The sequence below is a fragment of the Physella acuta genome, unplaced genomic scaffold (genome assembly GCF_028476545.2).
Source record: "Physella acuta isolate Inbredline_101_S28 unplaced genomic scaffold, ASM2847654v3 ptg002849l, whole genome shotgun sequence".
Taxonomy (NCBI): Eukaryota; Metazoa; Mollusca; class Gastropoda; family Physidae; genus Physella; species Physella acuta.
This window is the reverse complement of record NW_026734248.1, coordinates 33-20788: the sequence shown is the minus strand read 5'-3', so window position 1 is coordinate 20788 and position 20756 is coordinate 33. Positions and strand designations below refer to the sequence as shown.

General features: G+C 30.2%; 2 protein-coding genes across 3 annotated transcripts; one reads left to right on the top strand and one right to left on the bottom strand.

Moving 5' to 3' along the window:
- Window positions 1-2050: 2050 nt before the first annotated feature.
- On the top strand, window positions 2051-12459 carry LOC131934503 (glutamic acid-rich protein). Of its 2 annotated transcripts, XM_059290541.1 has the most exons (8): window positions 2051-2256; window positions 3567-3752; window positions 4364-4468; window positions 5013-5048; window positions 6121-7980; window positions 8411-8455; window positions 10683-10732; window positions 10902-12459. In XM_059290541.1, the coding sequence occupies exons 1-5, from the start codon at window positions 2212-2214 to the stop codon at window positions 7972-7974; spliced, it is 2226 nt and encodes a 741-aa protein (XP_059146524.1). In that variant the 5' UTR covers window positions 2051-2211; the 3' UTR covers window positions 7975-7980; window positions 8411-8455; window positions 10683-10732; window positions 10902-12459. The 2 variants fall into 2 exon arrangements, with proteins under 2 accessions (XP_059146524.1, XP_059146523.1); XM_059290540.1 differs by lacking the exon at window positions 8411-8455.
- Window positions 12460-14953: 2494 nt separating this feature from the next.
- Window positions 14954-20518, bottom strand: LOC131934504 (uracil phosphoribosyltransferase homolog). Its single transcript, XM_059290542.1, has 7 exons — window positions 20271-20518; window positions 19023-19065; window positions 18105-18174; window positions 17822-17884; window positions 17546-17707; window positions 17329-17427; window positions 14954-17150 (listed from the first exon to the last, which is right to left on the bottom strand). The coding sequence occupies exons 1-7, from the start codon at window positions 20474-20476 to the stop codon at window positions 17044-17046; spliced, it is 750 nt and encodes a 249-aa protein (XP_059146525.1). The 5' UTR covers window positions 20477-20518; the 3' UTR covers window positions 14954-17043.
- Between the last annotated feature and the right edge of the window lie 238 nt (window positions 20519-20756).

Below are 20756 nucleotides of genomic sequence, written 5' to 3'. Positions count from 1 at the left end.
TCAGTAGTCTGGGCGTTGAGGCTTGTAAGAATATTTGGCATGGCTAGAGTGTTACTATTGTTCCTCTCTTCCTGTGCCTCGCCATCTTTTGAATCAAACAAATCCTCTGTTCCAGACTTCTCCATACCAATTTCCTACCACATCAATTTCTCACCACTGTGTTCCAATCAAAATTTACTGGCACAACATTTCCAATAGTATATCTTGTGCAACAAGTGATGTGAATCAAAAACTTATGTTGGTTTGATACCAACACAAAATAATGGGACATGTTGATTACCCAAATGTATGAAATAATAAGTTCAAACACCACTTTTTTTTTTACAAGATATTAGGGACAATCAACAACTAAATTGTAATTTTTCTAAATTGAAAGCTTCCTAATTTGCAAGCCTTTCAATATTTGATATGATAATGAGTATCACACATAAAACACCATTGATTAAATGCTTTTTCATAAGTGTGAGATTCTTTATACTACCACACTTAGAAAAATTCTCTTAAACACAACAAAATAGTCTATAATTTTACATTAAATAAAACCATGCATCACAGTGCTATGTTTTAAAAGGCTAATCAAGTGAAGCTTGTATACAGAGTAATTAGCATACACAATTAAGAAATTCTTTTGCTTGGATACCAAAATAGTACTAAGACTTAAGTGATTGTAAAAAAAAAAACCAATGATATCATTTATATAGGAGGATATGACTCTTGGAAACCTCCATACATTAATAGTGGAACTAGAAGAAATGTTTTTGAGATAATACTGTAGCTTACATAATTATCTAAATTCAAAATAATTCTGGAAATGATGAAACTATGGTGTTGACTGTTTTAAAAAGTAAATAGGCATATACTTACATCTGTCTTGGTAGTACTGATGATGGGCACTTCTTCTTGATGAGGATTCTTTCTGGGGTGTTGGTGTTCTTTGGTCTTCATCACTTGCAAAGTCATCACTGTATTTGTCATCTTCTTTATCGCGTCTATGAGTATACTGAGCACTCATTTTTCAATGATTGTCAAAAAAAATAAATCTTTTCAATCTTGTCAACTTTTGAAAAGGCTCCTTAAGTTAAGCTGATGCCCATTTCCTGAAAAAAAACAACAACATACAGAAATATATTACCCACAATATTGGATATTGTGGTTAGGTGATAATCTTACTAATCTGTCAAAATTCAAAACTAGGCAATTGATAAAATACTTTTTAAAATGAATTTAGAATAAAGAGTCAATTTAGAATGCTACTTGTTGACAAGCCAAACCTAAGTATTAGTCCTTCGCTCACTCCCTAGGATGCAATAAATTTGTATTAGTATTTAGATCTACTATCTACAATACAGTCTTTCAAATGTGTGAAAAAAAAACCCTACTAAAATTCAGTTTAAAAAATAATAACTTTTTAAACCTTAAACACTTTCTAAGTTACCACACTGCTTTCCCCTAATATTCCTAGATCTAATAATCACAAGACAGAGTGCCAGGGCAGGAGTGATGCCATTTATTTTAATTTAATTTTGTTTAATTTAAAAGTACAACCCATAACAACTTGAAATTAATAAACAGAAATGTAGATTCTTAGGTAAAACCAAGAAATAATGTAAGATATAATTTAAATAGGGCCTAGTCAATACATATTAAATAGTAAATATAGTAGGCCTACTGAAATATTTAAAATAGCTATTTTTTACTAATACTAATGTCTATTTCACTATTTTTATTGCTAGTCTAGGAAAAAGAATCTAGATCTAGATCTAATTAATTAAAAAATAATTTTAAATATAATAGGGTTATTTTTAAGATTCTAATATAAAAAAATAAAACTTAAATAAGTCTTAATTACCCATTCCAATACGATAAATGAGCTCTGTACTTTACTACTTTTCTTATATAATTGCACAAAACATAGCCGGTGAAAATGAAATAAAATCAGGTATGCAGAAAACAGGCAGTATGAAAATTGTTTACTTGCCCCAGCAACAAGAATACTATTTACACTTTGTAGAAAACGTCATAGATTTATGCGTTCAATTTTGGAGGATCGAGCTCTTCAGCTCACCTTTAAATGACGTTTTATGCACAATAAGTAGAAAGTTGGTAGAACTTCCTTAATTGGCAGTCTAAGGAAAGTTCTGCAGCTTTCGTCTTTAATATTTATCCGTCCTCCTCAAATTGCTCCGTGCTTTCGAAATTTAAACAATAAACATGAGCGTCAAGGTGTTCATTAGTAATTCTGCTGTTAGCAACGAGGTAGCTAATTGAAAATAATTTTTAGGCCTAGAGAATGAGAGCGTAACTTAACTACTAGATCTAACTAACGGTAATCTATCGTTTTGGGTACGTAAAATCGCCCGCGACTAGTAATGTGAAACACAGGTGACTCTTTACATTTTAATAATTATTTCACATTTTGAGGAGGATTTATGTTTTGAAAAATACAAAAATGTTTCCTTGTTTCATTTATGTACCTGTTTTTAAGCAATTGAATTAAAACTTTTCAGTAATAAATGAACACCAGCGATGTTTCCAACAGATGCAACCATGCTCATTTACTATAGCAGCCATCTTGTTAAAGCTTTATTTCTATAGACATAGTCATAGCGCAAGATTCAGGCGGAAGTCACTCTATTTTACAAATGGCTGCTGTTTATATAGCAAATCTTGCTTGCAGACACTGCTGTTTAAAGTTAATTTCTGGCCTATATTGATATATTTAGCCATTGATTTAGGTTTATTATTCATTTATCTATAATATTTGACACAAACATATCACAATATACTTCTATTAAAGCCTTGACAATGAGGTAACGTTTTCGTACATTAATAGCCGCGGGTGATTTTACGTACCCAAAACGATAGATTACCTAACTAACTAGCTAGCGTAACTTACTAAAGTTACCAACTTGAACTTTGCTAACTTTTATTTAACTAACTACTTACTGTCTTACTAGATCTAAATACTAATATCGGAATCGTAATTATTAATTCATTTCATCAAATCAACATTCAATATCACCATCTCAATCTCATTATCTCAGTCTCATTAATTAATGAAGAAATTGTGATGTTCATCAAAGTACTGTGAATACTGTGATGTTCATCAAAAAAGTACTCAAAGTTCAAAGGGTCGGTTTGAAATACCTGACTGAATTGATACATAGTCACATACATACATAATCAACATTCAATATCGCCATCTCAATCTCATTATCTCAGTCTCATTAATTAATGAAGAAATCGTGATGTTCTTCAAAGTACTCAAAGGGTTGATTTGAAATACCTGACTGAATTGATACATATACTTAAGTTAATGACATTAAGGTTAAGTTAATGTCCATTTATTTTACATTGTATAGAAGAAACTAACTCACAATAAAATAATGTTTTTATTAAATTATCATATATCACATAGGCCCTCTATACCATACGCCATACAGATACAATACAATAACATTCATTAATTGGAAATCTTCCCTTCTCCATGTCTTATACTGTAGCTTCTGCACCTTTTCTCCTAATTATATTCCTCAGATGAAATATATCATAATTATTATTTATAGGTTAGGAAGAAACAACAACATGTCCAAGATATCCTGAGTGCTTTAAAAATTCCATATGATGTGGTTGATGTCCTTGATCCTCGCAATGATGAACAGCTCAAATTTATGCACTGCAATGCCAAACCAATGAAACCAAACCAGAAACCTGTGCCACCTCAAGTGTTTAATGGAGATGATTATTGTGGGGTAACTGTTGGCTTTCTTTCATTATTTATCAGAATAATGCCTGATTTTAGACTAGAGATACATTTGATAGGTGTAACCATAATTCTGGATGTGAAGTTTAACAAAAAAATAATTTGATTCTTTAAAAATTAATATTAACGTCTATTCATCTCTCTTCTAACCTTTAAAAAAAGTTTACAGATAAATCACATTTGTGTTATCTGCAATGTTATAGAAACTTTTTTTAAAAGGTATTTCAGCTTTCAAAACTATACTTTTAAAGGGAAGTAATACTGTTATTTAGATCTTCACACTAATTATAAAATACACAATTTAGAATCTCATTAAGTATTTATCGTACCAAAATTTTTGTTTGTGTTTAAGTCTCTTTGTACTTTATTAGAAAATAAAAAGAATTTAAAATATACATTTTGTAACACTTTTTTTACTTCAGTTTTAGTTTTACTATAGTTTTAAAATCAAAATGTGAAAACATTAAATTTACTTTGCATCCTCTCTATATGTTTGGTACCCAAATAGTAGGATACAACTTTGTTTAAAATATCTGACATTAAAAGCCATATAGATCTAGAATAATCTCAATTACATTGTGGTTTCTAATGATGTTTTAGGATTATTCCAAATTTGTCGAGTCATTAGAATGGGATCAGTTGTATGAATTTCTGAAACTTGAAAATCCAAACAAAACTTCCAAGGCATCAGTTGTTATCACCGGGGTAAGTTGGCTTCATTTAGCTATTTTTACTTGAATATTGTTTATACCTATTACAATTATTTTGTACTGTTATTATGGTATCTTTTTTCATGCTTAACTTCACTTTTCTGATATAAAAAATAAAAGACCTCAAGACTTATCTATATATAACTTTATTATATATATATATATATATATATATATATATATATATATATATATATATATATATATATATATATATCTATATATAACTTTATTATATATATATATATATATATATATATATATATATATATATATATATATATATATATATATATATATATATATATATATATATATATATATATATATACATATATATACAAATACACTTTTCTACTGTTCATTTGTATCTTTTTACATGCTTAACTTCACTTTTCTGATATAAAAAATAAAAGACCTCAAGACTATATAGTGTTCAGGCACTAGGACTGTATTTAATTACCGCATAACTAAAATGTACGAAATATCTTATGAATGTAAACTTCTCAATGTAAACAACCTTTCAATGTTAACTCTAGGAAGATGAGGAGGAACACAAAGAAAAAACTGATCAGGTACCAATGTTTGCTGTGGCATGGTTACTGTATTTATACATTTCATTCTGTAGCTAACTGACCCCTTCATACAGTTAGCCAATTAACAATACCTCCATATTTTACATCATAGGAGCTGTATACATTTCATTCTGTAGGTAACTGATCCTATCATACAGTTAGCCAATTAACAATACCTCCATCATATTTTACTTCATAGGAGCTGTATACATTTCATTCTGTAGCTAACTGATCCCATCATACAGTTAGCCAATTAACAATACCTCCATCATATTTTACTTCATAGGAGCTGTATACATTTCATTCTGTAGGTAACTGATCCTATCATACAGTTAGCCAATTAACAATACCTCCATATTTTACATCATAGGAGCTGTATACATTTCATTCTGTAGCTAACTGACCCCTTCATACAGTTAGCCAATTAACAATATTATATTTTACTTCATGGGTTAACTCATCGACAGTTTTTTTTATTTTTAGAAAATTATTATTTTTGTTTTCATTGCAATAACAGTGGGTTTTTAAAATTTATAATGGATAACTCATTAACTGTTTTTCTATAGTTTTTTTTCTCTTTACAATAACATTGGGATTTTATTTATAATGGATAACATGTATATATACGTAGTTCTACAAATTCATATATTTTAAACTGATTATAGTGTATATTAGCTTAAACATTTTCTTTGCTCATTTGTTAGCAACACAGTTATAAATTGATTTGTTATGTGATGTTAAATACAACACTAATAATCTTCACTATCAGTATATATTCACCAGTGGTAGATAATTGTTTTCTTGTAATTGGTTTTTGTTACTTTCTTAACGTGGAACATCGTCAAAAATAAATTATTTTACTTTTAAGTTTTTCACGATTGTTTGGTACTTAAATTAAATTTAAAGGGAGTAAAGTTTGTAGAAAAAGAATAAAATTAAGTAAGAGTAATTCAAATTTTTTTTAAAAATATACAAAAATATCTTTACACAGTAAAATAAAATTACTGACCCCCATACCCTCTCTTTACTATTACTTAAAACAATTCTTACCAAAACTTTAAATTGCTTTTAGTCAGAAAAATCAGAAGGGGTTGAAAATGAAGACCAAGATAAAGAAAAAGTTGAAGAGGAGAAAAAGGAAGGGGAAGATGCAGAAAAAACAAAGGAGGATGAGCAAAAGGAGGAGGATAAATCTGATGAGAAGAAAGAAGAGAAAAAAACTGATGAGCAAAAGGAAGAAGAGGAAAAGAAAGACGATCCTTCAGCTGCATTTAAAAATCGTTTCAAGAAACCATTTGAGGATGAGGAGGAGGGACTAGATCTGAGTGCATTTGAGGAGAAAGAGGAAGAGAAAAAAGAGGTTGAAACCAAAGCTGAAGAAAATCCGGCATCCGCGTTCAGAAATAGATTTAAAAAACCGTTTGATGATGAGGAAGAAGAGGGGTTAGATTTGAGTGCTTTTGAAGAGAAAGATGAGAAGAAGGAAGAAACAAAAAAGGAAGAAGATGAAAAGAAAGATGAGCCTGCGTCTGCTTTTAAAAACAGATTTAAAAAACCATTTGATGATGAAGAGGAAGGGTTAGATTTGAGTGCTTTTGAAGAGAAAGATGAAAAAAAGGAGGAAGTGAAAAAGGAAGAAGATGAAAAGAAGGATGAACCTGCATCTGCCTTCAAGAACAGATTTAAAAAACCATTTGATGATGATGAAGAGGAGGGACTAGATTTGAGTGCTTTTGAAGAGAAAGATGAGAAAAAGGAAGAGATAAAGGAAGAAGAGAAAAAGGAAGAAAATGTGGAAAAGAAAGACGAAAAGAAGGAAATCAAAAAGGAAGATGATGAACAGAAGGATGACCCAGCATCTGCCTTTAAAAATAGATTCAAAAAACCATTTGATGATGAAGAAGAAGAAGGCCTGGATTTAAGTACATTTGAGGCAAAGGATGAGGAAAAGGGAGAAGAACAAAAAGAAGAAAAAGAAGAGAAAAAAGAAGAGCCAGTAAATGAAGCCAAAGACACAAAAACTGAGGAAAGCAAAGAGGACTCTACTCCTTCTTTTAAGAATAAGTTTAAGAAACAGTTTGATGATGAAGAGGAAGGTTTAGATCTTTCTTCTTTTGAAGAAAAGAAGGAAGCAGAAAATGCTGAAGAAAAGAAAGAAGAGGAAAAAGAGGAAAAGAAAGTAGAAGAAAAAAAGAAAGAAGAGGAAAAGGAGGAAAAGAAAGAAGAGGAAAAAGAAGAAAAGGAAGAAGAGGAAAAGGAAGAAAAGAAAGAAGAGGTAAAGGAAGAAAAGAAAGAAGAGGAAAAGGAAGAAAAGAAAGAAGAGGAAAAGGAGGAAAAGAAAGAAGAAGCAAAGAAAGTAGAAGAAGAAAAGAAAGATGACCCAGCAGATTCATTTAAGAACAGATTCAAGAAATCTTATGAAGATGATGAAGAGAAGCTAGATCTCAGTGACATCAAAGAACAAAAGACAGAAGACTCACCATCAGAGCCTGAAGTTACCAAGAGTGAAGAGGCTGGTTCTGAGAAGGCTGATGAGAAACTAGAAGAAAAGAAGGAAACGCCCATAGAAAGTGAAGAAGAAAAACCAGCATCAGATTTGCCAAGGTTTAGAAGAAGGCAGATTGAAGATGAAGAGACACCATTGTTTGAGGACACAGAGAAAAAACCTGCTAGTGAGACTTCTGATGAAAAAAATAAACAGGAAGAAAGTTCAAAGGTCGCCGATGAGAAATCTGAAGAAAATGAGAGAGAAGAAAGGAGGAGGAGAAGGAGAGAGGAGAAAGAGGCTGAGGCAGCTGGGGAAGATGACAGAGAAGCCAGGAGGCGAAGACGCAGGGAAGAGAGGGAGAAAGAAGCGCCTGTTGTTGAAGATGAAGACAGAGCTGCTAGGAGGGCAAGGCGTCGCCGAGGTGGCGATGATGCCTAGAGGGAGGTAAAATATATCCAGGCATGGAGTGATCCAGAGTTTGCAGTGGTCTTCCAGCATGAAGTACCTGATAGACATTTAACCGCTCTTGTCTTAACAGTTGAAGGAATGAATGGTCAACACTTTTATAGTTTTTGCCAGTCACGCATGTTATGAAAAATTGACTAACCGTTTTCTAGATTCTCTTACAGAAATGAGAAAACTTAGACCAACCCTAGCATGCATCAAGTTGTATTATAATTACGAAAAATTCTAACTTGTTTGCTTTTAATTTGGTTTTCTTCTTCCTGATTTTAATGTACACATTCTTGAAACCTCTCATTAATTTTATTTAATGTTTTAATGTAAATACCCTATCTTGTTATTAACTCATTAATATGTGACCCAAACAAAGCTAGAATGTAATTGTGTGTTTATTCACTAATCATTTTCTCAGGGAAAAGCTCATGATGAAGATTAATTGTTGAGAAATAAAACACAGGTACATCTCTTGGATGTTTCAGAGCATGACAAGGTAGTTGCACTTAACATATTTCAACAATGTCGTCGCAACTACCTTGGTTTGCATTTTATGTTGTACTTTGTAGATGAGTAGTTTTTTTCTGGTATATTGTTTCACTTGTATTTAAGTTTTGGTTTCTTAATTAACTACATTTGGAAAATAACCAGTGTATTCTAACGCCCATATATCCGCCTAAATATCACGAAATGTTTACTGTTAAAATACAGTATGCATGTCGCATAAATCCAAGGCTTAGATTATGTACATGCATGCTAATACTAATAGATGCTTGTACTTAATATATGTTTAATGTATCACTTTGTACAACTGTATGCTTGATAATTATAGTAATACTGAAACATAATATTTGTATATTTAAACATTTTATACCTTATATTACAGCGCCAACATGGCTTTTAATATATTTCTTAAACTGGGTAATTGTTGGGTTAAATATTACTTTTTTTTTTTAAGCTTGAAAAATTTGATTTAGTTATCTGTAAACATTACAATTTGCTTTTGCTTTATTAAGCATGTGCAGGCTGTTTAAAATCAAACAAGTTTCAGTTTTGCCTCAGTTCATACAGTTTTATGCAACTAAATAAAAAAAGCATACACATATTTGTATAGATCTCAGTAAAGAGATCCAGCAGGATATGCTCGAACCAGCGGTTTCCAAATTTTTTTTACTGCGCTGCCCTATACAACGATCTTGGAGCCTTTCCAACCTCTGTCCTATTGATTAGTGTTAGGTGTTCTGGAGTTTAGCACCTGTATTAGACACATTAAGATTAAAGGAAGGATTAAGGAAGTAGAATTAAAGATGTATTTTTAGGCAAACAATCAAAGTTTTATAAGTGAGTTGTACTGAGAGTGAGAAATGAGCATGGCGGTGCTTTCTTTGTGTACTCACTTATATACAATGGCTTTAGTAAACAAAAAAGAAAATGTGATGCGTATTACATTAGAATCATTGATTAAATTGAACTTAAGTAGTTAAATCAAAATGAATTAAGTAGTAATGCAGCGGATAGTTTTCTATTTAAAGCCAAATGATGATTTCAAAAAAATAAAATATCTAAGATTTCTCATATTTGTATTTCAAATAATAATAAAAAAGTAAATTTCGTCGTAGTTAAAGGGAAGCAAGTAGAACAATTTTGTATTCAATGTAAAACAGCATTTCTTTCAGTATTGCAGTTTGTCTACATGTGATCCATCTAGACTTAAAAAACAGTAAATTAATTAATGAATTACATTATAGAATGACATTAAGAGTTTTTGCGCCTTCTCTAATACTAGTCAGCACCTCCCAGTTTGGAAACTGTTCTCTAAAACTACTATAATACACAAAAGGAATTCTTGATCAGGGCAACTTTCAGTGTTGTACATTTGTTATTCTGCCTTTTGTTTGTTGGTGTAGAATGGCAACTCCTGTAAATACTCTCTTTAGACCTTTTTATTTTTTAAGAATGGATTTTTTTTTTTTTGTAATATAGCTTACGATTTATTTACTTTTGGATAAAGAATTTCATTTGGAATAGGACTTGTAAGTAGAAGTCACGAACTTCTCATTCTCATATTTGCCAGCGGGTATTTTCCAATCCAAATGTGAATTTAAAATTGGAATAAATTGTAATTATAGACTACAAGAAGTAGGCTAGCGTAAAGAAAAATTTAAGCTAAATTGAGATTTTTATCTTTAAAAAGTACAGTTAGTTATAGGCCTACTTTATTTGAATCCGTAACAATATTAATATAATATTAAAATATGTAATATTAATAGACTATACCAACCCGTACGAAATTTGATTCTATTATAGAAAAAATGTTATAATTGTTGCATTTTTGAACTCTTGGTGTTTTAAATCTTTAAGCGAGGCCTAGAAATAAATAGCTTCCATGTTTTTTGTTATCAATGGAAATCATGTTCACCACAATTAAGTTAAAAAATGTATCTTTCCCTGGCTAACATTGAAACATGATTTCAAATTTAAGTGGGATAGAACGAGACTTACAAGCCCTTTAAATGGGTAGTATATTTTACTTTAAATAATTCAAAGGTATGTTTCAACTTGTTTTTAGTTGTAATCTAAGCAGCTAACAAAATTCTTGGTAATCTTGAATTTGCAGTTAAAAACATGACAGGTACCCAGCTGTGCTGCAGCATGTTGTCCTAATTGTGTATTATCTTTTGTTTCCACAGAATCCTTATTCCTATGACAATACAAACTAGTGTGATGTTCATTTGCCCTGGTAAATTTTTCTTTAATTTGTATTAAACAGTTAAAAAAACAATCACTATCCAGGTACCATACAAACCAGGCATCAGATATTTTATATTTATAAAATGATGCTGAAATTAAAATAATTTAAGTTTCATTAGTTGCATTCAAGACTAATAATTTTTGTTTTTAATTTGTAGAATACATGTGATGTTTTGAAGACTGTGTGATACTTAGAGTTGAATCTCGTCCCTGATGTACATAACCACGTCTGTTGGCGGCATTTGTTGCAGATGTTTTAGAATAGCCACCCACTTGTTTTGGATTTTTTCTCAGTCGTAGTAGTTATACATTTTTAAAGTTGTATGAACATCTAATGTATAAGATGAATACAATCATGTAATAATCTTTAGAATGAATATGTATGTAGGAATTGTTTGTGTATATACAATTAAGGTTGATTGTGTGGATGTAATGTTAAGAGAGAACTTGAATTGTTTTTAAAAATACATATACAGGTAAGTCCGTTGTCTTTGATAACTTGTGACTATCCTGAACTAAAGGAAAACTACAGGCACAAATTTTTTTTACTTTGCTAAATTTTTACTATGCTTTGTCCAGTATTTGCTGATCCTTTCAATTGCTTAAATCTCAAACTTGTAAGTAAATGGTAGATTTTTATCATCATAATAGAAAGTATTTTCCAGAATTGGTTGAGAAAATTGCTCATGTTTTTTACAATAGTATAATAATTTCATTGCCTAGTGCTTTTCCTTTAAAAGGATGGACAGGGGTGTGTAAATGTCCAGTGTTAACCATTAATTTATTTAGAATAACACATTTTAGTATTTATCAGCAATGCAAGGGCACCTAACTTCTTTCTTAAACCACTATTTCTGATACATAATGAGGGTTCAGATCACCATAACAAAATAATAGACATTCTATTTAGCTTTAAATATCTTTTATACAAGTTGTAAAACAATGAATTTCCCAATTGTTGCTTTCAATGGAAAAAATCAATTTATCTTTTTACATATATAAAGCTTTGAGCATAAGTTTACATGTTTTATCTTGAATTAAAATCATTGATCTTTGTGTCAAGCAATTTTATGACAGGTAACAAATAATTTGATTGTAGCTCTCTCCATGACTTAGTGGCTAATGTCAGCAAGCTTTGCACCCCTGGAAAATAATTATTGTAATCAAAACGTCTCATATTATTCAGTCTCATTAACTGAAAGCTATTCAATTGTTATTCAGTTTCCCAGCTAATTATTTAGTTGTGTGAAAAAACAGGTTCTAAAGATTGTTTTGTTAAATCTCTCATGCATGTTTTGTTAATATTCAAAAATAAGAAATATGATGTGATATACTTTTTACCTTAACACCATTATACAGTAAACAGTTTTGAAAACTGAAGTTTGTTTCTCCATCTTTTGCAAATGTTACTTTATCTTAAGTGAGCTCTATTCTAAAGGAATCTTTATAGTTGTACAAGATGCGTACTTAGTTATAAACCTATACATACATCTGTTATCTCAACCATAAGTGAGTACTATAATGTAAGAATAAGTATCTAGCTAGACAGTATAAAGCTAGAAGGTTTACATAATTTCTAAAATAAACTAATTATAAAATAATATTTTATTTTTATACTAAATTGCCTTTGTCTAAAATAACTTTGGTAGTAAAGTTATATGAAAAAATTAATGCCACATCCCTCATTTCAACCTCAAAATAAAATTGTTCATATTTGCTGAGTTTTTGTTTGCATTCTCTAGATGAAAGCTATTCTTCAGCTGTAACTAATGGTACTACAAAACAAGCTACTATACAGTGGTTACACAGATTTTATGACAATACTTTTATTAGAAAGTTAGACACAAGTTTTACAATTATTTTTGCTGAATGAATAATATCAGAAGCAATGCCTAACAAAGTGCAGTTCCAATAGATATACTAAACAATTTAGACAGACTAAAATTAATGTAAAAAAAAAATGTTATAACCATTTTTTCAATTGAATGATATATTTTAATGAATCTTGTTAAAATAACTTATTCATCTTAAGAAATACATTAAACAAAATATACTTTTTACATCATATAATAAGCAGCTGTGCAACCATCCTCCATTTTTGTGCTAATAAACCATAATAAAAAAGTAGGTGTTAAAATGAAAAATAAAAAAATAATGTAAGTTGTTGCAAATACATAAGCTGACCAAAGTTTGAAAGTATATATAGAGAAATATTTAAAAAAAAATATTTTGCTTATTACCCCAACCCAACTTTAAAGCTACACTGACAAAACAAATTGTTAAGCAAAAAAAAAACTTTTATTTTTCCAGTCAAGTCATATTCATCATAACTTTTTTCTTTTGTGCATTTTGATAATTGCTTATGGCCAGAATGTTGAGCTTTACATTGATATATAAAGGTTGGACTTGAAAAAGTCATCTATTGTATTTTCTGGAAATATTCTACAAAAAAAAATTAGTATGTTAACATTAAAGTATAGTAATTAAAGTAAAGTTTAAAAAATTCTCTATTTTACTCAAAATATACATTAAAGATATTGTAATAAACTGGTCATCCACTTAAGATAAGTAAGTGTTTATACACTGAAAGGAATGTTACAAATCTTAGAGTGAACTTATTAAGAAATTTTTTAAAAATTTAACAAAACAGAATTGGATACAAATATTTTAATCCTTCATTCAAAATGTGTATACATGTACAGTATATGAGCCTACAACACAATTTTACTTCAGTGTTTACAGTAGATCTTTGCTTTCATTTAATGAAAATGCATCAAGATAACACACAGCATAAAATGTCACATGTGTGTTTAGGTTGACTATGACTAACATTTTCTATTCTAATCTATGGAAGTTACATCATAACAGAGTGATAGTTTGATTTTTTCTTTTCAGAATTCTTAAATGCTGTTTTTTTTTTTTAAATGTTATTTGAGCACCAACAAAACAACAGAGAGCATAAACATTTGTAGAAAAACTGAGCTGAATTGAATAATTTTTTTATTAAAAATCTGGCAAAGACTACACAATTCTTCAATCACATTCCCAGATATAACTTTAAATATAAACCACCTAATGGTACTCAAAATAATTTTTCATAAGTGGATGACCTTATGAGCATGTAATATACATTCATGTAGTAGAGCTTACATGGAATAAAACTTCAAGTTCTTTAAATGCGATTCATCATGATTATTAGGATAAAAAACTAAATTTGAGATTCAGACTTTCTGATGATGTCATTAACTTAAAAGTTACAGCTTAAAGTTGTGTGGAATATAAAATACATGTAACAAAAATAAACCTATCAAAAAGCTTTACAACAAAGAAAATATTAACAATGAAATACAACAAAAATAATATTAAAAAAAAACAAACAAAAAAAACAACTGGGAATCAGCAGGTTTTAAAAATAAAATACTGTCATCCTTATAATAGAACACAGCAGTAATACCTTGGTACTTTTTGTTACAAATGTTTGTTATCAAAGAAAAATAAAACATCTTGTAGTTTTTGTTAGCTTGTCTACTTCAAACTGATGCCATTCTTAAATTAAGCTACATCTTTACAAGTAAAAATATATGGAAGAATGAAACAATATTGAGTTGCCAACTCAAAGTTTTTTTTTTGCTTGTCGCTGTGAGAAACAATTACACATTTACAGACTGACAAACAAATGCATACTTCCTAGACCCTTTTCATTGGTTGCTGAATGTTTAGTGCAGGCTGAATGATTTTATACTGGAAGATAAAGGCTGACTTCTTGGAATGATTTCAAGTGCTGCAGAGTGCAATAGCAGGCACAATAGGACTATCTAATACCATCTTTGTTCCTTGGGAGTCTAACAGGGCACTATACATAAAGAAATGTACATCATCACTCAAGTATACAAACAGGGATTTTTGTAACCTTCACTATGAGATCCTAACTAAAAATTTGGGTCACCCAGTGCATATGAAATATTAAAACAAAACTTTTATAAAAGTATTACTCTAAAAACAACTAGATGATTTTTATGTAAAGTTATTACTTAAATTATCAAATCATGCCATAATATTGCAACTTCAAACATTACAAATTGGAAGAACCTGTTTATATTTTATTTGTCAAGAACTGAATTAAGTAAGTGTAAAGCTATGTAAAAATATAAATTACAATTTCTGTAGAAAAACTTTTAATGCACATACTAGTAACGTTTCTCTTATATACCAGAGGAAGTTCATGTTGAAAACAGATGTATATTAAGATCAATATGAACAATAAACGAGGTATATCATATTGCAAGAAATGGAAATCAATAAGTAATGTACCTGTTCCCGTAAAGTAAAGTACCTGATACAGAAAACATTCAGTAACCAAGTCATTTAACATTGTTTAGAAAATCATTCAGAAAAAAAATGTCACCAGCCAAAGTTTTCTTCTTATAAATGAATGGTACGTATGTGGCAGCCCAAATTATAAAGACCAAGAAAGTCCCTAACTTTAATTTTAAGGTTGGCTAGTTCTATTAAATTCCTTCTCTTTTTCTGTTCAAATCTGATAAAAATTAAAACAGAGAAAGACCTACTTTTATTTTGAGGTTAGTTATTGCTATTTTTTCTATTTATATGTTCTGGTCTGATGGTTTTCAATTAGCAGCAACTTGTTGCCCCCAGCTGTCTTTACAGTAGAATGATTTCTGACTCTGCACACCCTATCTACAGGACAGTGTGCACTTATGGCCTCAAAAACCCACCCTACAAGTTTTCTAAAACTATTGACATGATCATACAATTGTAGAGAAAAATACTTCATACCAAGAACAAATGTTAGATGTATTTTTAAACAAATTTACAACAAAAAAAAAATCTAACTAAATCGACAATTCTTCCGATATTTATATGTGATTACATTTCATAACTATCACAATGAATGCCAAAGCAATAAAACAATTTTAAATTAGGACCAAAATAACCATGGTTTGGGAGTGTTTTAAAAAAATATAAATAAACACATACAAACTATTTTACCTAAGTTTGATTACATGTTGCTTCTATTGTTTACTACTTGTGAAGTGACAAACAATACTTGAAAACATTTAAACTTGGCATGGGATACACCACTACATGAATTCAAACAAAGCAACAAGAGTCTTAGTTTATCATACATGTATACAGTTCATAATAAATCCTATACTGGTACATACAAATGAACATGAATGGAAATGAAATTTTATTTTTTTAAACCTTGTTTTTTGTCTACAGTAGAAACATATAAAAAAAAAACAACTAATGCCTGATGTTAAAAAATTATTGCACAATTTTGTACCCAAAGGCTTTAAACAGATTCATGTCTGGCATGTTCTAGATTAAATCATGATTAACTGAATTCCAGGCTACTCAAAATTTGTATCAAGTAGGAATCTCATTAAAAAAAAAAAACCAAATGCAAGAACCAATTTACATTTGTATTACCCACAAGTTGTATATACAATAACATGCACTCGATTAAATAAAAAACAAAAAGCATAATCACAAAGCATCAACAAACTTTAACATTGATAGCTGGTTTTTATAACCAACCTTTAAGATACGACTAATAGTCTAGTACTGATCAAGTTGGCATTAAAAAAACAATGAAATTATTATAGGAATACTGGAAGATACATAGTCAATAACTCTTTATAAATGTTTTTTTAACTGCATTGTAGGCTTGAATATGGGCAGACATAATTTATCCATTTAACAACAAATTGAACAACATATTCGGCTGGAATTATCAATTACAAATAGACAATAATAAGTTTATTTACAAAATTTCATATTTGAAGTAAATGTTAGATTTGAAGCATAAACCATTTTTTAAGTGCTTTTTGAAATCCTTCAATTAAAAATAAGGCGGCTCCCAGTTTTCCACTTGAAGATGTCATACACCAATGTAGTTTTCTTAATAGAAGTGTATACATGAAAAGAATTCTTCTAGCCTATGTTGTCTTTAATATATAATTGGGCTATAATCTTGTTTGAACTTTAATTCTAAAATTATGCTACAAATGCAAACAGCCTTAAATAATACAAGACTTTTTTAAAAGATGAAGAAAAAGATATCGCAAATTGAAATAAAGAGAAAATAACTTGATTTAAAACAACTACCTGAAGTATCAGCTCCACTCACTTCTAAAGGCATCAAGAGTATGATCAGGAAACACATGACTGGTGAGTTCAAATTTTACACAGGGGAGGAAACAGAGTGGTTGCCTTGTAAAACAATCACTTGAATCCAAATGGAAACAAGCTCAAAATCCACATAATTGTTCACATTTAATCTGTGCCAAAGTATTTCTGTCCAAAGTGAGTGGGGGCAACGGGGTGGACTTCAGATGTCAGTATGGTCATCCCAGGGAACTCTGTCACCAACTGGTTGGCAGCTAGGATTCAAGAATGAGAAAAACGTTTTTTAGTTATGATCAACCAAAGATGCAACAGAGTAGCAAGAAATTGAGTATTCAAAAAGAAAAAGATATTCTAAAATAATATTCTGTAAAATTACATCTAATTAATTGAGAGATAGGGGAAAAATAAAAATGAGGTGATGATACTACTTACCTTGTGGTGTACAAAACAAATTTAATAAAATAATGTTGGCTTCATTGACATTGTTCTGCTGTAAGATTTTGACGGCTTTAATAACGGTGTTGCCAGTACCTGGGAAAAACAATTAACTCTTTAAAAAAATAACCCAGCTTTTTAAAAAAAATATTGCATATCACTTTTTAAATAAAAATGAATTTCAACTTAACAGAAGAAAAAGATGACTACTTACACATAATGGGATACATAAGAAGCACTTTACGCTGATGAATATCTTTTGGGAGGTTGGCATAAACAACTTTAGCATCGTGTGTGTCTTCATCGCTCTGAATTAAAATTTTACCAATCCTCAATGAGCGACAGCAATCCCTTAATCCTTGCTCCATCGCTTCACCTAAACAGGATAATGAATGGCATAGGGAAGCCCGATCTTTATATTTCAGACATAGCGCACTTCAAGACAAAGTATTAACTAATTTGATGCATTTAACAAATTCTTCCCACTTACCACTCCGAACAATGCTCACTCCACAGTTTCCTTTCTCATACCTCAATCCATCATAGACCTGACCTAAAAATAAAAAGTGCTATTTCTATAAAAATAAACGAAACACAAGTAGTTCTTACAAACTCTAAAATGCATAACTAGAGCTTTATTTTTAACTTGCCTTGGTTTGTAATTGACTTTTGAGAATTAAGGTTATAACTTGAAGACATAATCATATTATAAGCTTTATTTGATTGAAAAAAATTATTAAGCTTACTCATAACATGTTAGAAAAAGGTTTTACCTGTAGGTGTGACAACACTGCATTTGCGGTATGGAAGTTTGTTAAGTCCCTCTTCAACAATTAAGCGAATCTATTAAAAGAAATTAATTAAATGTATTTTTCTAAATTATAAATAAATAAAAAAAAATATGATAGAATGAAACATCTATTTAAAATATACTAGGACTACTATAAACAAACACAAAACGTAATCAATAATAATCAATGGTACCACTAGGCATGTGCATAGGCTCAAACTCCACAAGGTGTCACCAAAAAGCAAGTGACATCAAGGTGAAAAATTGTTAAATTGACTGTGATGATAGTCATTTTTCCAGTTAAACGGATAAGGAATATGAGTTTTAGTAATCAGAATGACACCATCAGACATTGGAGAAACAAAAACACAAATTTTACTGATTTCATGTAAACTATGTCGTATGGCCCAAGTATGCGTATGAGGGGGTGACACCATCTAACAGGTTGCAAATTATCAATCAACCATTTATGTGTGACAATGATAAATTCTTTGACACATGCTATTGCCTACTTAAGTGGAAGGGTTGCTCGAGGGGATGACACCAACTTGTAAAGATGTGAAATTGATTGCTGCTTTGAAAATTTGCGTAATCTCTTTATGTTTTTAAATGCATGATTAAAGATATTTTGGATGATATTTTATTACTACTACATGACTAAAAGCAATTCTTGGTTATTGGCATTGAGGATTAAAACTGTCAATTTTTCAATAATTTTTCAGACAGTTTTTTTTGCTTGAAAATTGAAGGTGTCTATTCTATATTCTATAGTATGTTTCTGAGTTGTTTGATACATGACCTAGTAACAGAAATGAAAATTATTAGGACTAATAGTGGCACTACCAAAAACAATAATACTGCACTCCAACATTTTGACCTAATAAACTTTTAAAATATTTACCAGGCGATCAGCGTAGAAAATGAAGTCAGTCCTTGGTGTATTTCTGAAGTATAAACAAAAATAATACAAAAAACAGCCTATTTTAACTATTTAATCTATTTATTTTTAACTATAGGCCTAAATGCATAGTGCTGACCACACTATCTCTTCATTAGTTCATATGCCGAGGTTGAACAAGTGAAGTCTACTTCACTTGCCCCATAGACAGTCAGGTTTGAAAGGGAAACTTTATAGGCCTAAATATTAAATTTAATTAAATGATATTTAGGCCCCTGCCCCTAATGCTTTTTACTTTTTTTTTAGCTTAACACTACACACTGCTACAGGCAGGCTGCCGCTACACTGCGGCTAGAGCAAGTTCTACAGGCACAGGTAAATCTTAAAGTATAAATAATAGCCTATAGAAATAGATTCTAGTCTAGATCTAAAAAATTGTCACATTCATTGTCGATTGTGAATCATTTCAATTTCAGGTAATCTATCGTTTTGGGTACGTAAAATCGCCCGCGGCTATTTATGTACGAAAACGTTACCACATTGTCAAGGCTTTAATAGAAGTATATTCATGTCATACTTTTGTGTCAAATATTATAGATAAATGAATAATAAACCTAAATCAATGGCTAAATATATCGATATAGGCCAGAAATTAACTTTAAACAGCAGTGTCTGAGAGCAAGATTTGCTATATAAACAGCAGCCATTTGTAAAATAGAGTGACTTCCCCCTGAATCTGGCGCTAAAAGCTTATAAAAATAAAACTTAGACAAGATGGCTGCTATAGTAAATGAGCATGATTGCATCTGTTGGAAACATCGCTAGTCTTCATTTATTACGGAAAAGTTTTAATTCAATTGTTTAAAAACAGGTACATAAATGAATCAAGGAAACATTTTTGAATTTTTAAAAACATAAATCCTCCTCAAAATGTGAAATAATTATTAAAATTTAAGGAGTCACCTGTTTTTCACATTACAAATCGCGGGCGATTTTACGTACCCAAAACGATAGATTACCCAATTTCAATCAATGAACAATGAAGTAATGAAGTTCGTTAGTATCAAAGTCAGAGTAATAAAGATTTATTATTCACCAATTGATGGCTAATTAATTAGTAATTACTGGATCAATTTTAAAAAAATAGTCATTCTTACTTCAATAAAATGTGTAAAATGTAACAAATAATGATTCTAGATTCTAGAATCAAGAAATCTAGATTTACGACTTCTAAGTTCTAGATTAACTCACTTGTCGCGGATTACGGTTAGCAGCTCTCGAACTCCATCGGTGATTTTTAATTTTATAAAATTTGGACCAAAATCCAAATCTTTATATTCAATTTCAGATTCAGTTACTTTCAAATCGTCCAAAACTTTAGATGATGGTATGACATCAGGTTCCATTGTTTGTAAACAAATCAATTTCTTTCCGTCTTCCTCGTGGTGCTCCGGCATGATTAACTGCGTGTAACGTCGCACTCTTGAATCAGCGCACACTGTGGCGATTTAAAGTTGTTTTTTTAGGTCACAGAATTAGTTATTTTTAGGCCATTTTAGGGCGGTGCCAAAATAATTTTCACACGTCTTTTATTAAAAAGTTAGAATATAGTAAAAGTTAGTTGAATGAATGAAATATATGCTCCAAAACGTGTTATTAAAATAAAGAGATTTTCTTTTGTGTTTATGCCATATGAAAATGATAAACTACTAGATCTAGATTTAGTTAATATTCCTT